A 24,628-nucleotide genomic window follows, 5' to 3' on the forward strand; every position below is an offset into this window, starting at 1 on the left:
CTTTATTGGGGATGTCTTGCTAACTGCCTATGCTTTCCACCTCTTGTCTATTCCATTTGCACAACAGCATGTGAAATTGATTGTCAATCAGTGTTGCTGGACAGTTTGATTTCACAGAAGTGTGATTGACTTGGAGTTACATTGTGTTGTTTAAGTGTTCCCTTTATTTATTTATTTTGAGCAGTGTATATTTAAAACATTCTCATGTGTTTATAACACACAATAATTGAGTTATTTAAATAGTTCCATAAGTCTCATTTTCAGGGCTTACTGTATCAGTACAAACATTCTTTTCTGAGCTGTAAGAATTAATAGCTAGCTGACTTTATCTTCACCACTGATTCTCTTGGGGATCTAAAGCTATCTTGTGGTTTTAACAAAAGACTGAAAAATGCCTGTGTCCTTTTTGTTGTTTTATTTCTAGAATGCTACTACTTTCTCCATTTGAAAAATGAAGGCGAATACCTTGACAATTTATGAAGCTTTTGTATAAGAATTGTAGAAATCTCTGGTCAAGCTTCAGCCACTGTCGGGATCTTATAGATTAAGAGGAGACATTTTGGAAAAGTGGATGTCACTTGCAGTTATGCTCCACCAGCCGATGAAATTTATTAGATGTTTATGATTATCCTATTGTACATTTCTTTTTTAGTAGGCAGGCAAAGATGGGTCTCTGGATAACATGCCACTTCCCATTTTTATTTTCCGGGACTCTCCATGGGGTTATGTAAATTTTCATTTATACATTTTTTAATTTATTCACTAATGTAAACGAAGCAGTTATTATGGCTTCTTACTCCTCATATGTTAGCAATCTCATCAACAAATATTAAATGTTCAGACTACGAGATCTGGGCTGGAGAATTTACAGGTCTTTATTTTGTTGGCGACTAGGGGTTGAGCAAGCAGGCCTAATACCTCCTCTATTAATAGCCTGCTGCATCTTTCCTCCTGCTTCAAATTTTCCCTTTCCACCCAATCGCAGCAGGTCACAGAGCTGTTTTACACTTCAGAGAAAAGGTGGGAAACTCTCGCGAACTGATAAAAAGAGCTAATTAATTCAATGCAGTAATTAATGTAAGAAACCCACTAGCAAAGACCCAGCGAGAGTGGAATAGAAACAAACTTTTGCTTTCGTGCAGGATCTGTCTCTTTAAGAAAGACGCGGTAGCTGAGGCTGTATAGAATCAGCCGGCGTATTAACGTAAACGGAGAGCATGAAAAGCAAGACGCGGCTTTCTTTGGAGGAAGAAAAGAGGCGAAGAGGCGGAAGGGAGGAGTAAACGGAGGTATATTATGGAGGATCAGTTCTTTGCCTTGCACTTCGCCAAGTGCTGAAATTGAAAAATGCGGATTCAAGCCTTTTTCTTAGCCTTGGCTTCGTTTCTTCAACATCGATTCCATTTAGCTCCTTTCAGTTCCAAATGAGTTTCTCGGATGAAAATAAGATGCTAAAATAGATATTTTATAATCATTTTGGTCGGTTTGTCGGTCTCAGGAGTCGTTTGGAGATTTGACCTGTTGCTCGGGACTCGCTTGGAGATTAATGCCGCCATTAATCATCAGGCTGTATTTGCAGAGACGAGCGTTTCGGCTTCTGAATTATTGCCTCAGCCCATCCTTTTCTGTCTCTTGTTCAGTGCCCTCTGGTGCTGGTCATTTGGCCAGCCGTGCTAGCTGTCAGTAGTATGCAAGGAGGACCCTGCCCCAGTGAGTTCTGGCTTTTAAATTGCTAAGATTATACTAGTTCTATAGAGAGAGCCCAATTATTTATGTTTTTGCAGCAGGAAACAGTCGAGTTTTGTGTCACCTTAAGGGCCAGCATCCTTTTAATTCCGTTGAATGCAATTCATTTGGTGGAATGGACGTGTCAAAAAGAGGATTAGTACTCTTATAAAAAGAACAAAGGTGAATTAATGGCTTATAAAGGGGAAAAGTTGCTGAGATACAGCTGAATCTTTTCCCATTTTTCCTCCCTCATAATGGCTTTAATAGGCTGGAAGTGTATGAAAAGCTGTAGCAACATAAAAGGAACCTTAAAATTCAGAGACAATGACCTTTCAGCATTGACTCTGGAGTATTGGAGCAGAGTAAAACCCAGCTTTTGAGTCCAGCTGAGAAACCGGGAAGCCTCATTGAAGATTACTGCCAAATAAGATGGTTGTTCAGCCTGCGGTTTGCCAGTTTTATAGCAGGCCCGATCAATATGGTAGCGATGATTTAAATTCAGTTGCTTGACCAAACTCATTAGATTTATTATCCTTGCACAAAAGTGCTGGGCGGTTTAGCTGAAAAAGTGATAAATTATAATGCCTTAAATCTCTGGACTGTTGGTTCAGTCTTTGTCCTTGTTAGTAATGCCTTAATAACCAATTGTGAGTGACACTAATGGCTGCTTCTCTATTCCAGATTGAGGCATCTTGGCCTCAAATTCTTTACTGCTCTATTTTTTCTGTTGAATTAAGTAAGGGAAAGCCAAAGCAGACATGTTGATTACAGGGAAGAAAAATTGGTGCTTTATCTTATTATATACCAATGGAAAATTTGAACAGTGGCAAACTGCAGGTTCCAATACTTCCTCATCAAGCAACATGGGTTACATGTACTACCATATGTGTTTAAAATATGTATCGGATTATAGTCAAAAATAAATCTGCACACTTGCAAACTGGCTTCTATATAGAAGTGAAATGTGGTTATGTTGCCACGTCCCCAAGCCAGGTTAGTTGAATCAAAACAGTGTCAATTTTTTTTGCAAATAGTTTAGTTTTATTCATAGCTACATAGCAAAACAGCAATATACACATTTTAAATAAAACTTGGAATATACTTAATAAAAATGCAAAAGGAATTTTTTTTAGAAGGCTACGCTAATAGAAATCAAGAATGAATAAATAATGGGCATGTTTTCCTAATGTGTTGCATTTTGGGACAACAGCAAATATAATTTCTTATGTTTTAAAAAGTCTTGTGTGTGTTTTTTAAACTGCAATAAGCAGGAATCTGATTGATAATGATTTATCTCATTTTAATGTTTTGCTTGATAAATAAAGGGAGTTGACTGGGAGAAAAAGGCAGCCTGAAGTTATGAAAGCTTAATATAACATTATTAAACATATATGCACTGGGTATCAAAAGTATGAAAAGGCATTACCAACCTTGTTAGATCTGTTATATTGGCAATAATTTTGATTTTTAAAGTGGAGTATATGTTCATAGAATTGAGTTGCATTGTTAAGGATATGGAAATAGCCTTACTAGATTAGATTCCATATTGCTTCTTTTAATGCATCTTTGAGAGTAAAATCTGTTACTCTGTAAGATTTATTTCAGAGAAGATAAGATTTGAAATATACTTGGTGCTTCTTAGTGTTCTTGATTCTTAGCCATGAAGTGTATGAGATAGTACAGTTGGATTTCCCCTCTTTGATTTAATTTCTGAGTAATGAATTGTTACAACCCTTTGCTTTCACTAAGGAAAACTTTTTAAAAAAATGCATTTCTGTTCTGCCAAAATCAATTAATAAAATTGTTCTGGAAGAAAAACTAATGAAATGAATATAAATGCCTTCTTGGTGGATCCTGCAATTTTGTATGCATATATGTATGGATAACAAAATCCTCTCATGTTATCATGTGAAATAATAAAATTCCTACAAAGCCTATTTTTGTTTAAATTCCTAATATTGGCATGGCTGGGATATTTGTTGCATTAAGCTTCTTGTGATATTCTGAGCTTGATTTTATAAAATTTTAAAATCTTGTTTTCATGTATATGCACTTTGTGTTGAAGGCATGGGTTGAATCTTAAACATAATGTTAATTTTAAAATTCAATGGGTCATCCTTGAATGATACTAAGGAGGCTTAGAACATCTGATCTTGGAACTCTTGATGCATTAAATGCATATGCTGCATTTAATACTTTCCCACACAATTAGTTCATTTTTGTTACATCTAGTTTACTGTAGTTACATAATTAGTTTATATAACATAGTAATCATTGTTTTATGTGGTGGAATCCTTTGTGTTCTCTGAGCTTGCTTGTTTGCTTGCAGATATTTTGTTAACTTGACTGCCATGTTTCCCCCAAAATAAGTCCCATCCTGAAAATAAGCCCTAGTCTTAGGTGTTTTTTTTTTTGTGGGACTAATATAAGTCCTCCCCCCAAAAATAAGTCTGGGGATGGCCAGCACAAGATGTGGCGAGTGTGTGGCGGCCAACGGTGTCCAGCAGGAGCCCCAGCACTCCAGCCTCTTGGTGCAATGCAAATACCGTTAAGTCCAAGAGTGAAGACGGGCGGGAGAAGACAGGCAATCCGACATGCTGGGCGTTGTCTGATTACAGGAAGCTTGCAGAAGGCTTTGTAGCAGCACCGTCAGCAGGCAGAGGCAGGGGGATGGGGGAGGCAGGTGATCCTGATGCGCTGTAGATCGGTGCTTGGCACAGAGATGGTGGGACAGAGTGGCGCATTTGGATCGCCTCTGTCTGCTATGCACTTTTTGCTGAGAGGGAGATGAAGCTTTGTCTGCTTACAAAGGGGACACTTTGAAATGGAGCATTTCAAAACGTCTGCTTTGCAAGCACATGAAGCTTTGAGTCTAGGTCATTTCTCCATCTGGGAGAAAAATGTTTCATTGCTTATGGGGTGCTTGGGAATGGAGCAAATTGATTATCTCAGTTTGAAAGCATTCCCTTTTCAAGAAGACGAAGCTTCATCTCCCTCTCAGTGAAAAGTATTTGGGCAGTTCCCAGCAGCCATGCCCTCTCTGTCTCAATTGGGGCCAAGCTCTTAGCACGCCTCAGCCTCCACCCACTCTGCCAGGAGGGCGAAGAGCTCCTGTGAAGCCAGCAGCAGCATGTACCGCTGCTTGGTGGCCAGGATGGCACCCGCTGTGGCCAAGAAGTGTCCCAGCAGCAGTTGGGGCAGCAGGCAGGGTAGGTGGATGCCAAGGCATGCCAAGAGCTTGGCCTCTTGCAGCTGTGGGCAAGCAGACAATAGGACGGAGAGGGTGGGGACCAGTGGTAGCTGCACTCCCTGTTGGCTCCCGCACTTGCTGCTTCCTGCACTAAAAAAAAGGCCTCTCTGAAAATAAGCCCAAAAGAAAATAAGACCAGGTCTTATTTTGAGGGAAACATGCTAGGTAAATTTCAATTGTTATCAGAAAACATCAAGAATGTCATGTTTGTATTCTTCCTAAATAACATTACTAATAATCTTTTAAGTGTCTCATTTTTTTTCCTGATGGGCAGCAAGATTCATATTCTATAAACTGGATTCATTTAAAGGCATGTGGGCTACCAAGAGGATATATAGATCCCTAAGACAGAAACTGCAGTTGAAGCAAGATGGACTACGCAATTCTTTTTATAGAGCCAAAAGTTTTGAGAAATCTGATCAGTGTTATGTTTTACAAGCTTGTCATCTTTTATCCACATGCAGTGTAAGTATTCATTCCTACCTTTATCTTCATGTGAAAGAATAGGAAACTTTAATTATTAGACTCTCAAATATTCTAGCAATTCTGAATGTCAAGTTATATTTATTATGTTGTGAAGGCTTTTTGAAAAACCTTTACCCTCACAAATGTGGCCTAATAAATGCATGTATTTAATTTTTGAATACATAGTATCCCAAAGTCCTGTAGGAAGGGGAAAATTATATTTGTATTAATTTATACAAATTATCATTTGTGTGAAACCTACTTTACTAGAAGTTGAATTGTAAAAATATTCTTTGAAACCCATGTTTTATTTGGAGAAGCACCTCACAGGCACATGGAAATGAAAAAAAAAATGCTTAAAATGGAAATATTTCAAGATTGTCAGAATAGTTTTTGTGTTTGATGGGATTCCATTGATTGGTCTCTGTTTATGCGGCCTTAATCTGTTGATATGGACATATTGTAGAATATATATTCTCTGGATCATTGCCTATCTTTGCTTTTTGGGGGGTGCATAGGTAAACAATAACAAACAAGTCCATAAGTTAATTACTTTGTCATTTCCAAGCAATTCTACTACAATTCCTTAAAAGCATTTCTTGAATAGAGAAGTTTAGAATAAAATATGAATACATATTTCAGGTTATGTGTACTCTTTGACCGTTCTGTGCCTTTTAATACTATTGATTCTTTGGACACCTAGATTGAGTTGAACTGGAAGTAAAAAGCATTATATTACAATTATTTATGCTCTATCTATAGTGTTACTACTTTACAATCTAATGGCAATTATGATATGAAATACTGAGATTTACATGTATGAAGGCTCTGGGTAGGTAACGAGGGCCCTTTTTTCTTTGTTACATCACAGATGGGAATTATTCTATGTTTGGACTGAAGTTTGCCAAATAGGTCTACTCCAGATAAGCATTGCTGTGAATGGGAAATTAATTTTGATGGACAAGCTCTACTATATTTATAAGATAGTTTAAACTTTCCAAGATTGTTTACAGCTAAATTCTTGTTTCTAACAATAGCATTGGGTAATCACCTGTTCATTCTGAAAAAAATATAATTAAGATTGCAACTGATAGGAAATGATTCCATATATAGGGGTAAACCAAAATTGTACTCTTATTTTTGGAAATTAATGATTATTTTCTACTGGTAAAAATATGTAACCACTTTTTAAATTTATTTTTTGGTATTAAACTTTCTTATGGCATGTATAGGTATCTTCTCATAATACATGGTTCATAACAGATATGAAAACTAATCTCAATGTAACAGAAGGAAATAAAGTAAATAAGAAATCATCGAAGTCACTAAGTGGTGGAAGATATCTTGAGTTGGAAGGTATTAAGTATCCTTTTTCCTACTTTTTTTTTAAGTAGCATCTTATAGACAATTGTTTATCTCATTTGAATGTTCTGATTAGGCTCTTTCTTGAAATTGGGGTTTTAGACCTTCTCAGGAATGCTGAAATTGGTTATGGTTTAATGCTCTATTGGACTGGGAAATCATCCTTTGAAAGAAAAAATGTTTACAGAGTATGATTCATTAAAGAGTATTATATATTAAATGTGTAGAGTACTCATAGTAAACATCTGTAGTGGAAGGTAAAAGCAAAGCTTAAATCTTTGTTCCTTTGAACATGTCTTATTAAAATGTTTCTGGGATATAACACATACACACATATACATTTATTGTTTCTAATCTTGGCTTCTGATGAAAGTTGGTTGCACGCCTTATAGAAGAGGCCTACCCAAATTTTCATTGACTTCTGCTTCCTTAAAATATGTTTAGAACATCTTCTTTAAATGACATGAAATAAGCTTTGTCATGTATTTAAAAAAGGAAAGAAAATATAATGGCACCTATCATGGTGGCCCAGCCTTTATCTAGCTCCATTTGCCTCTCTGTTTTGACATGGAATCTAGATATGATACACCGCAGTGGCACAGTGGTTAGAATGCAGTACTGCAGGCGACTTCTGCTGACTGCCAGCTGACTGCAGTTTGGCAGTTGAAATCTCTGCTCAAGATTGACTCAAATTTTCATCCTTCGGAGGTGGGTAAATTGAGGAGCCAGATTGTTGGGGGGCAATATGCTGACTCTGTAAACCACTTAGGCAGGGCTGTAAAGCGGTATATAAGTCTAAATGCCAATGCCAATGCCATTGGTAGATCTTTCGAAAGAGTAGTGAGTACATCACTTCTCAAGAGTGCAGGATTTGAGAGTCTACCTGTGCACATTTTATTTACCTAGCAATAGTTTGTTATTTTGATGATCTAAGCCTAAGATTACATTGGCATTTTTTCATCACTGAGCCATACTGGTTATTTGGATGAACACATCTCATTAAGTCTCTGAATGCTAGAGATACAGATACAGACAAAAGCATTGGTATCCTTCCACTTTTTTTTTTCATAAGAATCCCAAGCTTCAACTGTAAGTAGGATAAATGCAACAAATGATAGTACAATTTCAGACAGTCTGGAAAGATATATCACGGTCCTTGATTAGAAGCAGTGACAGATGGACATTATGCTCTCTACGAAGGTAGTTCTTTAAAATGAGAAGTATATATTTATAGTTCCATAAAGAGGGAGCAACAGAAGAAAAATGGCTTAGGCATCCCACAAGGAATCAAGTAATGAGTGTTGGACTGAATTAACTGAAACAGATAAAGGTAAATATAATCCATTTTAGGCACCTTTGACACTCTTTTCCTTCAGCTCCCATTTTTGCCAGTCTGGGTTATTGTTTCAGAAGTATGGAGGGCTTTCAGTACTTATATGCTACTAGCCCATATGGATAAACTTGTGCTTCACTGTTCTGCTTCCTTTCAAAAATTGCCAGTATCCTTGATTTTTTTCCACTATTAATATCTCAACTACTTCTCACTAGAATAACTGCATTTTGATCCATAACAATATGGCTTTTTTATTTCATGTGTGTGTATGTTTGGACATGGATCACTCAAACTATATGTTCCATGCCAAAAATATTTTGCAAATATGTAGCCCTGCCTATGTCTTAATTAAAGGCATACTAGATTCTAGGTGGACTAAGGAGTTCAGTATACTTTGAAGCACTCAATAAATATCCCCTTACAACTTGTAAGGTATGATTTCTGAAAGATTGAAATCTGTATTTGCACGTAGAAAAATCTGACTTCATAAAGGATTTTGAAATATACCTTTAACAATAAATTAAAACATCCGGAATAAAATTCTAATCCCAATTTTCATTTCTTTTTTTGTGTCAACATTTTTATTGAATTATAATTATAAAGTATTATAAAATACAAAGTAAATAGAAACCCCATCTCCATCTTTGAAGTACCCGTTTCTGACAGTCAAGCTTCTTGACAGTCTTTAACAAATTTATTTGGGCTTTCAATGTATACATTGCATTAAAAAGAATTCCTTTAAAAAAAAGCTCAGTTGTTTACCCATTTTATTGCCAATTTTATATTGTATTTGCATGCTTAGCAAGAAAGGACTCTTACAGATACTCTGTTAATTTATCAATAAGGAACCCATTTATAATAAAGCAGCTACAGCTTGCAGTGCTCTTTTTATCCTGTTGGTGTTAATGAAAGAATGGCAGTGTCATTTGCATATCATAGAACTGTGATTAAATAGGCAAACTTATTATATTTTATTTATTTATATCCTGGCCCGATTGCTTTTACAAATAACTCAACCCTTCTTTCTTCTATTTTCCTCATAACAACAACCCTATGAGGTGAGCTGAGAGATGGTATTCCTTTTGGGTAGGGGCCTATAGATACTGTTAATATAAAAATTAAACTAAATGATAACATAAGGGGGCTTCCAGCTGGGCGCTGCGTTGATGCGGAGCTGAGGAGCAGATCGCCGATCTGAAAGGCTCCGATTTTCACTGTTTGGTGGCTTCCAGGAGCGTGTTGGACCTCGGAGGGGTAGACAGACGAAAGGGGAAGACCTGGAGATCTCGGGGAGGTGCCACGATCCCGGAGATTACAAGAGAATCCCCCGAAAACCAGCAGCAGAAGAGGGAGATCGTACAGATCGGAACCATAGACGTGGCAGCCCAGCAGCTTAAAGAAGAAGGAAGGAAGCAAAGAGTGGAAAACAGCAAATTGGAAAGGTGAACTTAAAGAAGATTTCCAGAATACTGATTTATACTACAAAGGGAAATTGAAAATTGAAACTCCAAACCGAACAGTGCAGTGAAGCGGCAGAAATATCGGAAGGAGTACTAACTAAAGAAATGGCAGTAATTTGTGCTGATTAATGGAGCGCTGAAAATGGAGGAGCTGAAGGGTGAGGCAACACCGTTTACTTTTACTTTGGGAGCTGAAAAGGGGGTTGTATAACTATATTTTTTGGCGATTGCCGTTTGAGAATTGTGGGAAGAAAGAGAAAGTGACAGTGACGTGTCCAAGTGAGACAGAGAAGAACAGCTGAGAGTAAAAACTTGAAAAGAGAACAATTGACACTTTAAAAGATTTAAGGAAAGGATTGAGGAAAGAAACCTTATAATTGCAATATTTGTCTGATAACTGATAAAGAAAAAAGGAAGAAATAAGATAACTAAGATTTATAAGTGGAACTAGGACTATGTGGAGAAAAAGAATAAAGGAGCAAGAAGAAGAAGAAGCCAAAATAGAAAGGAGAAATGAAATGGTGGAAGTGACTGCAAATTTAAAGAGGACATTTTGAACTTGAACTAAGAACTGTAATAAGGTATTTATCAAAAAAAGAAGAAGAAGAAGATCCATGGACATCATTCAACTGGTCAATCATAGATGTAACTAAATGATATTGGTAATAATCTTAATAGATATATATGTGTTAGAATATTGAGTTAAGAATACTGGTTAATAATTTTTGAATAACCGGACAATTGAAAGTGTGTTGTATAAATATAGAACTCAGACCTTCAAATAATAATCATATAGTAAGAAATTGAGGTATTTTTATTCTGAGGTAAGCATATAACTAAGAACTCTAAAGAAATAGATTAATTGATATTTATATATAGATAAGAATTTAATTACTTTAATGAATTGGCTGCTTTAAATTAATTAGTTAAGCATATGTTGATTTTGTGAGTAAATATATCTGTATTTGATTAATATTGAATTCTCTTAAGTATTGTAATAGTTGAATAAGTTCAATAAGAAAAAATAGAAATAAGAGCTGATTGTGATTTTCCATAATAGAATTTTGGTAATTAATAATATAATAATATATGTATTAATATTACTATTGAACTGAAAAGAAGAGGAAAATAGTGCTCTACTAGGGATAGTTGATGGTAGATCGGAAAGAGCTGCTACAGATAGTTAAAATGGCGACAACATCAGTTACAAATGTAAAATCGGGAAAGAAAACTACAACAACGATGTCTTCACCTATGGGGCAGAGATTTATAGATGCAATGCTACTGGCAGAAAAAACTAGTTCAGCTCAAAGCCTGCAGACAGTACAGGCAATGCTCACTACGATGCAGGAAATGATGGTAAAAACCCACGAATTGACAGCAAGGAACCATGAAGATATGAAAACAGAGATGAGAACTGAAATAGGACAAGTGAAAAATGAAATACAAAATTTGAATAATAAGATTGGAAAGATGCAGGAAAAAGTGATAAAAAAATGAACAGAAATTAAATTTAGTAGAGGCAAGAACGGAGATGGTGGAGAAGAAATTAGAGGATTCAGAACAAAATTGAAAAGTGCTCTACTGCGAACTCCGGTACACATGGAATTAGATGGCATCATTTCATCTTAGGTTCCAAAATGTGGTGGAAGACAAAAAGGAAGATTTACATGCAATTATGACGAATCTGATAGTGGCGGCTTTACAGAAACCCAAACTGGAAATTGAAAATGATGTAGATGAGGTCTACAGAGTATATACACACTATGTGAGGAGACATAGACTACCCCGAGAGGTTCATATTCGATTTGCGAGGAAGATAACACGAGACCTGCTCTATAGTAAGACCAGAGATGAACCACTTGTATACAAAGATCATGAAGTGGTTACACTGAAACAAATACCTAGGAAAGTCAGAGAGCAGAGAAGGGGCTACCAATTTTTATCAACTCAGCTTATTAGAAATGGTATTCCATTTAGGTGGCTCACCCAGAGGGGCTTTTAGTTTCGTGGCAGGAGAAAAAATACAAAATTGATACAATTGAAAAAGCACAGGAATTTCGTGAACGACACCTAGGATCCGAGGAAGAACAAGAAAGTAGAGACAACCTAAATACAAGAAGCCAAGAGGAACAACTCTCTGGAGAAATAGAATCTGATTTACACTCTGAACCCCAAAATCTTAGATAAGAAGGGGAAGGCAACAGACTAAGAAAAAGAGAGCCTAGAACAAGAAATGAAATGAGAAATGCCTCACACAGTCAGCAACACTGATAGAGAAATCACTTTATTTTCAGTCAATATCAATGGTTTAAATCTATCATCAAAAAGAAAAGAGATATTTGAGAAACTTAAAAAACAAAATGTTGACATAACTTGTATCCAAGAAGTGCATATTCCAGACAATCAAGCAGACCTTTTCAAGAATATAAATTTGGGTAAAATGTACTCGGCACTTGCAAACAAAAAAAAAGGGGTATTGTAGTATACGTAAAGGATTGGTTGCAACATAAACAAATATACAAAGATCAAGAAGGGAGAATGCTTTTTATAGAAATAAATGTAAATAAAAAAAAGATGTTATTAGTCACAATATATGCCCCGAATACAAACCAAAAAGACTTTTATAATAGGCTTCACCATAAGATAATAGAATTTGAGTATGCTAATGTATGCATTGTAGGAGACTATAATGCAGTCCCAGACAAAGATAAAGATTATAGAACTTCCCCCCACCCCCCCAAAAAAGGAAAGGAGAATAATCCCATCGTCTTTTAATAATATGGTAAGAGAACTTAACTTGAAAGATGTGTGGAGAGAATTAAATCCAAATAAAAAACAATATTTTTTTCAAACCCCCACCACTCTTGGTCCAGAATAGATCAGATATGGATGGACCCTGGGTTAATGGAGGATATTGAAAGGATCGAGATTTTGCCAAATCTATGGGCTGACCATAATCCCATTCAAATTAAATGGAAAGGAAAGAGAAAAATTGGAAGATGGACATTTAACAATACCATATTAAGAGATAAAGAATATATTGAAATAATAAAGAAAGAATTGAACGTATTTTTTGAAATAAACAAAAGAGAACATACCTCTCTACAGAATCTTTGGGATACGGCCAAAGCCTATGTGAGAGGACTAACTATTGCTCATAGTATTAAAAAGAATAAAGAAAAAAGACCGCAACAAAACATATGGAGGGAGAAACTGAAAGATTTGGAAATAAGTAGACAAAAGGACCCAAACAATTCAAACATTAAGAAAGAAATTGATCTGGTAAAACATAAAATAAATTTAAACATACAGGAAGATTTGGCCCGAAAAATTTAATTAGCAAAACAAAATTACTTTGAAAACACAAGCCGGGGAGGTGGTTAGCCCATAAAATTAAAAAAGAACAAGAAAAGAGAACGATTGTAGCTCTCCAAGATCAGGAAGGGAAATTATGCACGCAGACCCAAGAAAAAAAAGAAGTTGCTAAGGAGTTTTTTATGAAATTGTATAAACAGGAAGAAATACCAGAAGAATCTATTGATCTATTGATCAATATTTGAATGAAAAGAACTTGTTCGAAATTACTGATGAAGAGAAACAAAATTTGAATAATAAAATATCTATAGAAGAAATTAGGAAGGCAATTGGAACACAAAAAGCAAATAAGACCCCTGGCCCAGATGGAATTCCTTCGGAATTCTATAAGGAATTCCAAGAAACAATCGAGGAGATATTGGTGGATTTGTACAATGAAGCCCTGGAGAATGCTAACATGCCTAAATCATGGTTGGAAGCATATATTACCCTTATTTATAAAGAACAATTAGACCCACAAAAAATTCAAAACTATAGACCAATATCACTTTTAAATGTAGATTACAAAATAATGGCTACAATATTGGCGGAAAGATTAAAGAGAGTATTAAGTAGAATTATCCACATTGATCAGAATGGCTTCCTCCCCCATAGGCAAATAAAAACTAATACAAGAACCATTATGGATATATTAGAATATTATGAAGTATACTCAACCAAGACAATGGCATTGATATTTTTAGACGCCCAGAAGGCTTTTGACAACCTGAATTGGAACTTCCTTATTAAACAACTGATAGGCATGAAATTTGGTGAAAATTTTATAGGATTTATTAAGACAATTTATAATATGCAAACCACAAAAATATTAATAAATGGGGAAAATACAGATACCATAAAGATAAATAAGGGAGTAAGACAAGGCTGCCCCCTAGCTCCTCTACTGTATATATTCGCAGAAGAGACTCTCTTAGCACAAATTAGGCAAAATCAAGAGATTAGAGGACTAAAAATGAAAAAAGAGGAATATAAACTCCTGGCATTCACCGATGATATGGCATTTATATAAGAAGAACCCTTAGAAACAAGCCCTGTACTACTAAGAGAAATAGAAGAATATGGAAAGGTGGCAGGGTTAAAAATTAACAAAGAAAAAATATGTTAACAAAAAACTACAAAGGAGCAGAAGGAAGAACTAGCAAATAAATTAGGTATGCAGGTGGTAAATAAGGTAAAATACTTAGGGATCTGGTTGACTGCTAGATGTTCGTCGATTAAAAATGATAACTATGATAAGTTAATAACGCAAATAAAGATTTAGATAATTGGGCCAAATTGCAGTTATCTCTATTGGGACGTATTTTGACCGTAAAAATGAATATTTTGCCAAAACTGTTGTTCCTGTTTCAGACAGTGCCAGTCAAGTTGGAAAAGAACTTTTTTGTAGAATTAAACAAATGTATATCTAAATTTATATGGCAGAGGAAAAAAAACCAGAGTGAAATATAAATTATTCCAGGACGCCAAGAAAAAAGGATTTGGCCTTCCAGATTTTGAATTATATTATGATGCTGCTATAGTAAACTGGCTTAAGGATTGGGTTAAATTAGAAAATAGAAGGTTATTAGTATTAGAAGGTTTTGATCTCCAACTTGGCTGGCACGCCTTCATGTGGGATGGAAAATCTAAACAACATTCATATTTCCAAAGGCACCATGTAAGAAATGTGTTCTTCAATATCTGGGGAAATATTAAAAAAACCACTACCCAAAGGTTCCATTGTGGCTATCTACATTGGAAGCAGTCACATATCCAAATCTATTGGATTATGAAAATATTGTCAGGTATAAAGATTTATTATATGACACTGGAGAGCTTAAAAATAGGAACCAAATACGAATTCAAGGAAACCCATTATATTACAAACCCATTATAAAAAAGATATAAAAAAGATAGAGAACAATTTGGCTTTAATATGATCCCACAAGAATTAGATAAAATATGGCTAGGAGAGGAAAAGAAAATAATTAGTAAAACATATAAATATCTTTTGGATTGCAAATTAAAAGAAGAAATAGTCACAGAATCTATGATAATTTGGGCCAAAAACATGGGTCATAGTATTGAATTAGATAAGTGGGAACACATCTGGTTGTAGTCCCCAAGCCAACTGCGTGCGCCGCCTTTAGTTATGTGCGCTCCGCGCTTTGGGCATCTCCGTGTGATCGCGACCCTGTCCTTTCCACCTGGCGCCCTTGCTGCTTTCTGGCTCTTTAGCAACCAGCTTTGTGTTTGGAGCACTGCCGCTGTTTGGAGCTCCAAACGGCGGCGGAAGCTCCAAACATGACGGTGGGCGATCTTTTTATTTTGGTCCGCGCGAAGTTCAGAGCGAGCATGAGAGGGAGACCGCGATGCCTTGCTAAATAGCCAGAAAGCAGCAAGGGCGCCAGGTGGAAAGGACAGGGTCGCGATCACAAGGAGATTCCCAAAGCGCGGAGCGCACATAACTAAAGGCGGCGCACGCAGTTGGCTTGGGGACTACAAGGCAGCATCTGCGCCTCTTCCCGGGCGCGTCTCTAGGCTGCTTCCGGAGCTACGGGACGCTCTCCGTTGCCTACCAGCCCTTCTTCCTTGGGCTCCCTGCCGTGGGGTACACCCACTTCCTCCTGCAAATTACGCCTCGCAACTCTTCTCTCCCTTTCCTCTCGCTCCAAAAAGATCGCCATTGTATCCCGCCAATTCGGGCTTCCAGCCACGTTGTGATCCACTAGTGAGGTTGCCATCTCGGATGGAGGCATCGCAGTCTCCCTCTCTTGCTCGCTCTGAACTTCGCGCGGACCAAAATAAAAAGATCGCCCGCCGTCATGTTTGGAGCTGCCACTTCCGTGTTTGGAGCTCCAAATGGCGGCGGCACTCCAAACACGGAAGCGGCAGCTCCAAACGTGGCAGCGGAATGGGCAGAAGGGAAAGCAACAGCGGCGCGTGCCAAAGGTGTCTGCAGCAAAGGTGGGAGTAGGGAGCTCTCTGTGCTTGGCCATGATCGCCCGTTAGGAGCGGCTGTTGGCGAGGATGCAAGGGGGGGAATTAAGTCACCCCCCGAAAAGACGGCCTAGCCGTTTTTTCAGGGCTCAAAAAAAAAAAAAGGCCCGGCCTTATTATGTGAGAAACACGGTATATATATGTATGTATGTATGTATGTATGTATGTATGTATGTATGTATGTGTATATATGTATATGTATATGTATGTGTATATATATATATATATATATATATGTATATGTATATATGTATGTGTATATATATATATATATATATATATATATATATATATATATATATATATATATATATATACATTTTCTGAGGTTTTCGTGGGTATTTGTATGTGGATCTTTGGTTATTCAGGTTTTCTCCCGTGTAAACTTGGAAGTATCTAGGTGATGTTTCGATGAAGTCTCAACTCACACGTAAGAAACTCATTCAGTCCATCAACTCACACGTAAGAAACTCATTCAGTCCATCAACTCACACGTAAGAAACTCATTCCAGTTCATCGAAATCATAAAGAAACAAAATTTACAACCCAGTGACCTACTAGTGAGCTTCAATGTCATATCCCTCTTCACCCAAGTGCCTATAAAAGAAGCCTTGACAGCCATCCAAAACAAATACAACCCCCCCCAAGCACATCCTAGATCTGACCAACCACTGCCTATCCAATACATACTTCACCTACAACGGACAAAAATACAAACAAATAGAAGGAGCACCCATGGGACCACCCCTCTCACCTGTCATCGCAAACCTCTACATGGAACACTTTGAAACACAAGCTCTAGAAAAATATGATCACAAACCCAAACTCTGGCTCAAGATACATAGATGAGACCTTCATAATCTGGCCAAACGAGAAAGAAAAACTGAACAACTTCCTCACACACCTCAACAGCCTACGCCCCAAAATACAATTCACTATGGAAACAGAAGCTAACAATCAACTTCCCTTCCTAGATGTCTTAGTATACAAAAAATCCAATGGCTCCCTAGGACACACCATCTACCAGAAGAAAACACATACAAACTGCTATCTACACGCACTCTCACACCACCACCCAGCACAGATCAATTCCGTAGCCGAGACACTCATCTCCAGAACAAAACGCTTAGCCGATGAACAACACCTAAAAACCACTCTCACTAACGTACTAACATCCAATGGATTCCAAAAAAGATTACCCACCTAATCCAAAAAGAAACCCCAACCAAAATCCAAGACAGAGAACAAGAGAACGTCAAAGCCCTCCTCCCATATATAAAAGGCACTACACCTCAAAGCCACAGGACATGAGATTGACTTTAAAAATACCAGAACTATCACCAAAACCGAACACTTCAACAACAGAATAATCAGAGAAGCCATAGAGATAGAAAAATGCCCACACAGCATGAATAAAAGAGATGATACCTCCAGCCTACCAGCCATTTGGAAACCTGCCCTCATTAACAAACGAGTACCTAACATGAAGAATGACACCAGACCCACACCCATGAGGGCCACACAAGATGCTACCACCACACTTCCATGTAGAAAGCAGACTCACACCCACACAGAAGATGAGACATGACCACGGACCAGAAGCCGTACCGCAGCTGCATCACTACCCGCTTCAAACCCCTCCGACCCATACATGAAGCGAACTGACGCCCACCATGAAGATGTGGCACGACCACGAACGCGAAGCCAAACAACCGGATCACAGCTCACCAGCTCAAATCCCCCAGCAACTAAGACTAACCTGAGCACAACCAAGCCCCCACCTGAACAGAACACACCCCCAGCCAATCAGAACACAGCCAACCCCCCACCCAATCAGAATACAGCCAAGCCCCCACCCAATCAAGTCACACCCCCACTAGCAGTTAAAAGGAAGAAGCAGCTGCAAGCTCACATTACTCCGAGAAGCACAAAGCCGAAGACACAAGCCTGAAGATGATGAATGAGACTTCATCGAAACGTCACCTAGATACTTCCAATTTTATGCAGGAGAAAACCCGAATAACCAAAGATCCACATATATGTGTGTGTGTGTGTGTGTGTGTGTGTGTGTGTGTGTGTGTGTGTATGTATGTGTATGTATGTATATGTATGTATGAAGGCTATATATATATATATATATATATATATATATTGATTTGTCTGTTTTAAATGTATGTCAAATAAATGTTTTTTTCTAGAATAAAAAATAAAAAAATAATAAAAAAATGATAACATAAGATGCAGCTTTGTTTTACATTCTTATGTACTGGGACAGATGAAAAAGATGTCTGTGCTTATTATTTCTAATCTGAATTTAGATTTTCCAGTTGAATTGTATAGAAGCAACCAACAACATGCCCAAAACATGCTTGCTGATCATGACTTCAAGGAATCACCAGTTTTCATTTAGTTCAGGTGATATTAGTCCATGTACAGTTAATGTTTTCCATAGTCCTTAATTCAAAGGCATCAATCTTTTACTTAATATCAGTTTTTGTAGCTGAACATTGCCACTAGGAGGTTCATGGCTTTAACCATTTGGAACTTTATCCTATATAATGTTTTTCTTGCATCCTTACATTTAGTGTCCTCCTTTTTTCTTAGGTACTACCCATCTTTATGTTTTATTGAGTTCGTGTGATCTGCCCCTTTACATCTTGATATGAAAAATAATAATATATTAAACTTGAATGCTAAGTTCAGAAGAGATGCAAGTTGATTATTATCTTTGTTAATAATTGATGAAAATCCAGATTTTTAATTTTTTCTTTTAAAAAGGAACTATAACTCATTTTGGCTTAACAAAATAATGTTTGCATATTTCAGATATCATTTCAGCCTCCTATTTTGATTTCACTGTGAACTGTTCCAAACTCATAGTCTTATAATGTACAGTTGTACCTCAGTATTCTACTATGCTTCAGGTGCTTACTTTGGATGCTTACTTATTACTTTGGATAGTCCATTTTGACTGCTTCAACATTGGTCAAATTTGGTATCAGTTGCATTTTGATGTGAAAATGTTATCCTAGTACTCGTTTGTTTGGTACTTGACACACTGCGATAGGAAGAAGGGGATAGCCATGGAGAATGGACAGGAAGCCAGCTATTTCAGGAAGGTTTCTGCAAAAGGAAGCAAGGGACTGCCTTAGAGGGCAGACAGGAAGTTGCCCATGTTGGGTGTGGGGTTTGCTGATATAGGAAGGAAGTCTGTCCTTTTTCCTTCCCGGGTGAAACAAAGAGTCGTGTGGGTAAATCACATGATTTGTTTGATGCTCATTTTTAGTACTCGTCACGCCTTCTGGAACCAATTAATGATGAATACTGAGATACCACTGTATATAATAAGCAGATATAGGAATAATAGCTAGCTTTGTCTATTTTTTTTTTTGTAATCTGCTTTGTTTTTCCATTTTCTTTCTTATAATAGGAGTATTTATTCTTCTGAACAATCTTTATAGTAGCAGGTATTCTGGCACACAGACTAGCCATAATGTATTCCATTTTCTAGTGCAGAAAATGTGTACACAATAAAAACCCATGCTGTAGTAATAAAGCTTTTTCTGTTATCTTCATTAGCCATTCTTTGTGTATTTTATTGATACTTATTATTCAAGGCAGAATGTAAAAATGCTATTTTTATCATCGCAACCCTCCAAAAGCAAGTTGGAATCATTGCTTTCTCCATTTTCTCCATTCTATTTTTGAAATTTGGGAATAACTTTTCTGCTACTGTTTTTATTGTCTTCTATTTCTTTCCATAGCTCCTCAGAGTCTTGTGAATTAAGAATACTGAAGTTGTTCTGTCCCTCAATCTTATATTTAGACTTGACTTCTATAGTAAAATAATCTATGCTCTCTTTAATGCATATTTGCCAAGTTTATCATACATATTTGATACACAGTTTGATATACTTAAGACATTCTCCCATTGATACACTGGGGTTGTTTCATAACCTACAACTGAAATAGGTCTGGTTGACTGAGTTGTATTTCTTCATCTTTTGTTTTCTCTTATGAAGTTGATTTATTTCCAGTATTGTGTATCCAGAGATGTCTATGTATATGGATTTGAAGGCTAGTATTGAAGAATGAAGAATTATCTTTAAAAATTTTTTATTAATCTCTCACCAAAATTATTCTGTTTACCCAATTGAAAATTGAATTACATCAACCTGAAAATTGAATGTCATCATCCTGTTACTGCTGTCTCATTCTTGATAATGCATTTCATAACTTTTGTTATTTTCTGTAGAATTTCACAATGGTTTGTACTATTGCATCTGCAATAAATGGTTGCTCTTATGTACTGCTGAATTTTGCTGTATATCCACTAATTCAAGTAGATAGGATACTGCATATAGTGAGTTGTCTATGAACAGTTAATCCTGACTTTATCCTGAAATAAAAATATCAGTGTACCAGAAGCATCATTTTCTTTTGTTCCAAACCTTTGCTGTACTTATTGTGTTGTATGCTGATTATTTAATACATGTTAATGTTTTCTTTAGAGTCCTTTGCCACCAGGTCTCTGATGCTATATTTTGGGGGGGTTCCCATCAATATAGGCTAATCATATGGCTGAATGTGCAAACTAGCATCCCCTGGAATCTCATTCTCTTGGTAATATTTACTACTGTGAAATGCATGCTAAGATACCTTACACTGTAAATTTTCCACTTACTTAGTTGAATCCTGAAAAGATAGAAATTATGCATTACAATAAATGTCCATTATGCACTATTTCAAATTGGTTAATTATATTGCAAGGAATTAGGAAAACGCAGAGTTACTTTTTGGGTAATTTTCAAAGATAGTCTATGGTCATGTCAGCAGGCTATGTTAATCAAAATTTATGATTAAGCTTCTTTTCTTCCCTCGGCCCATGTGACCTGAAATAGTTACCACTGGTTTATTTAAAACATAATTTATAATGTGTTCTCCCATCTCCTCGAAATAACCATGTTGTTTTTGCTACTAAGTACAAGCTGTTAATTGGAGACAAACATACCTCTTAACCTAATAATAACACATAAACTAACATATTAACATATTTATCATCCCTAATGATAAACCACAACCTACAGGGCATTCAGAAAGTATTCAGACCCATTTCACTTTTTTCAATTTTGTTATGCTGCAGCCTGATTCTACAGTTGTTGAAATCCATTTTTCTCTCATTAATCTACACTCAGAACTCCATAATGACAAATTCACACAATTTTAGAAATGTCTGTTTATTTATTAAAAAGAAACTCAAATATCACGTTGGCATAGGTATTCAGACCCTTTGTAACAACACTTGAAATTTAACTCGGGTGCCTCCTATTTCTTTTGATCATTGCTGACACATTTCTACACCTTGATTGGAATCTACCTGTGGTAAATTAAATTGATTGGGCATGATTTGGAAAAGCACACATCTCTATAGAAGGCCTCACAACTGACAATGCATACTTTAGTAGAGCAAAAGCCATGAGGTCAAAGGAACTGCCTACAGAGATCAAGGACAGGATTATTGCAAAGCACAGATCTGGGGAAGGCTACAATTTTTTTTGCTGCACTGAAGATTCCTAAGAACACAGTGGCCTCCATAATTCTCAAATGGAAAACATTTGGCACAACCAGGACTCTTCCAAGAGCTGGTTTCCTGGTCAAACAGCAATCGGGGGAGAAGGGCCTTAGTAAGATAGGTAACCAAGAACCCAATAGTCACTCTGAACTGTGGAGAGTTCAGCAGTTCCAGAAGGACAACCAGCACTGCAGCCCTCCATTGAGCTGGGCTTTATGATAGAGTGGCTAGACAGAAGCCTCTCCTCAGTGCAAAACATATGAAAGCTTGCCTGGAGTTTGCAAAAAAGCACCTGAAGACTCTTGGAGTTGAACTCCTGGTTTCTGTAGTCTGCAATTTTTCCTCTGGAAATCCATTTTTACTCCCACACCATTTAAAGGGTGTTCATCCCAAATTGTATAGCTCAAAGTCTGTAGAGAATCTCAGTCATCCAGGTCATGGTTGTCCCATAGGTGCTTTTTCAGGAGGCAACTAGACTTTCTTGTTTTTTCTTTGTCTTTTTTGAATGGTGTAGGAGCAGGGGTGGGATTCTACCACTTTGCACCTATTTACTAGAACCAGTTGTTAACATTCTAAGCAGTTTGGAGAACCGGTTGTTAGAAGAAATTACTAGCCTAATCCTGTAAGGAAGGCAGAAGGAAACATTCTGGTGTTGCTTACAGAAACTGCCTCTCTGTTAACCCTTATTACTTTCTTGGCAGGACTAGACTTCCTGTCTCTGGAACTTCTCTGGAGTTTTTCCCCCTTCCTTTGCTTGTGTGGAGTGACCATTCAAAGTTACAATGGCACTGAAAAAGGTGGCAGTTCCTCAAATATTGGAACACTGCTATCATGTCTCCTCTAGTCCTTCTCCTCACTAGACTAGCCATGCCCAGTTCCTGTAGCCGTTCTTCATATGTTTTAGTCTCCAGTCCCCGAATCATCCTGGTTGCTCTTTTCTATACTTTTTCTAGAGTCTCAACATCTTTTTTATAATGTGACCAAAACTGGATGCAGGATTCTAGGTGTGGTCTTACTAAGGCTTTATAGAGTGGTATTAGTACCTCATTTGCTCTCGATTGTATTCCTCTGTTAATGCAATTTAGGATTGCATTAGCTTTTTTTGGTGGCTGTTGCTGCACATTGCTGGCTCATATTTAGCTGATTGCCCACTAAGACTCCAAGATCCCTCTCACAGTTACTGCTATTGAGCCTGGTTTCACCCAGTCTATATGTGTACTTTTGATTTTTCTTGCCTAAGTGTAGGACTTTACTTTTCTCTACATTGAATTTCATTTTGTTAGATACGGCCCAGTGTTCTAGTCTGTCAAGATCCATCTGGAACTTGAGCTTATCTTCCTGGGTATTAGCTATTCCTGCGAGCTTAGTATCATCTGCAAATTAGGTAAGTTCCCCTTCTATTCCCTCATCTAAGTCGTTAATGAAGATACTGAGTACTGGGCCTAAGACAGAACCTTGTGGCACCCCACTGCTTACTTCCCTCCATGTAGACTTAGACCCATTAAGGATTACTTGAGTATGGTTTCTCAGCCGGTTGCGAGTCCATCTAGTGGTGGTGCTATCTATTCCACTTTTTTCCTAGTTTACGAAGAAGTAGGTTGTGATCTACTTTGTCAAATGCCTTGCTGAAATCTAAATTTATTATGTCCACAGTATTTTGCTGGTCTACTAATTTAGTCACTGGAAAAGTAAAAGCTGTGATTTGATGTTAATACCTTATTTTACTGTAACAGAGAGAGTTGGAAGCCAATGCTTCTTTTTCTCCCCCCCACCCAATTTTTCCTCATTTCACTTCCCCCTTTTTACTTTTGTATTTTATAATACTCTATAAATTAAAAATCGATTATAAAAGGATAGTGGTTATAAAAGGTTATAAAAAATTGATTATAAAAGGATAGTCGATTATAAAAGGATGCAAATTACCAGTTGTCTGCAAGGAATATAAATTCTTCCATTCACCACTATCCTATCAGAGAAACTTCTTGAATGAGAAGCAAAATATCTTCAAAAGAAAAGAACAAGAAAGTCTAGTTGCCTCCTGAAAAAGCATCTTTGGATATGCATGCTTTTGCACTGGAAGTCCAAAGCTGATTTTGCTTCGGTGCCAAAGTGGATTTATTCAATAAAGTTTATACTCTTGGTAAAATAATGTCCCAGGAGTTTCTTTTTCTGGATTCACCAAGTGGACAGTTGATAGACTTCCACAGCACTAAGGACCTCAGACTTGCCCGAAGGTTCACTTTCCAACATGGCAACGATCCTAAGCACACACTCATGAAGACAATAGGAGTGGTTTAGGATCAACTCTGTGAATGTCCTAGAGTGGCTCAGCCAGTGCCCTGACCAGAATTCTATTGAACATCTCTGGAGGGACCTGAAAATGGCTGTCCTCCAATGGTCGCCATCCAACCTGACTGAGCTTGACAGATTTTGCAAGGAAGAATGGCAGAAAATCTCCCAATCCAGGTGTGCAAAGCTTATCGCATCATTGCTCCCAAAGGTGCTTCAACAAAGTACAGAGTGAACAGTCTGAATACTTATGACAATGTGATATTTCAGTTTTTTATTTTTAATAAATTTACAGAGATTTCTAAAATTGTGTTTTTACTTTTCATTATGGGGTACTGAGTAGATTAATGAGAAAAAAAATGAATTTCAACAACTGTAGAATCAGGCTGCAGCATAACAAAATTGACTAAAGTGAAGGGAGTCTGAATACTTTCTGAATGCACTATATCTGTGTTCATTTATATGTCATATTTTGGAGAAAATGCTTGGGAAATCTTAACACTATTTCCTTTTGAAATTTCCACAGCAAATATGAAACATCTCAACTTATCCTTTGCAGCCTCTGGCTTTCTGGGGATCTACCACTTGGGGGCAGCATATGCTCTTTGCAGACATGGTAAGAAGTTATTGAAGGTTGTGAAGGCCTTTGCAGGAGCATCTTCAGGAGCTTTGACTGCCACTGTTCTTTTAACAGTGCCAGAAAGTATTGAGGTAATTGTGAAGAAGAAATTGCAATCTTGAAAACACAGCTTAAGTCTACCTGCTTTGGATGATCTCGGCTAAGGTTTTGAAAATAAGACCAATGTCTGGTT

At 37.1% G+C, this 24,628-nt stretch overlaps 1 protein-coding gene across 8 annotated transcripts in view; it reads left to right on the top strand.

The window, feature by feature from the left end:
* The first annotated feature begins 985 nt into the window (after nt 1–985).
* PNPLA4 (patatin like domain 4, phospholipase and triacylglycerol lipase) overlaps nt 986–24,628 on the top strand; it is a 37,480-nt gene continuing 13,837 nt past the window's right edge. Inside the window, exons 1-4 of one of the 8 annotated variants that reach the window (XM_087967051.1) lie at nt 986–1,289; nt 5,253–5,443; nt 6,676–6,799; nt 24,343–24,527. In XM_087967051.1, the coding sequence (XP_087823177.1) occupies nt 5,291–5,443; nt 6,676–6,799; nt 24,343–24,527 (462 nt within the window). In that variant the 5' untranslated portion in view covers nt 986–1,289; nt 5,253–5,290. Of the gene's footprint in view, nt 1,290–5,252; nt 5,444–6,675; nt 6,800–24,342; nt 24,528–24,628 lie in introns of those variants that run through there. The other 7 variants (XM_087967053.1, XM_087967054.1, XM_087967056.1 and 4 more) reach the window with 7 other exon arrangements.

This window comes from Notechis scutatus, chromosome 5 (assembly GCF_049901735.1).
Source record: "Notechis scutatus isolate UNSWTSFEM ecotype Mainland chromosome 5, rNotScu1.2, whole genome shotgun sequence".
Classification (NCBI taxonomy): Eukaryota; Metazoa; Chordata; class Lepidosauria; order Squamata; family Elapidae; genus Notechis; species Notechis scutatus.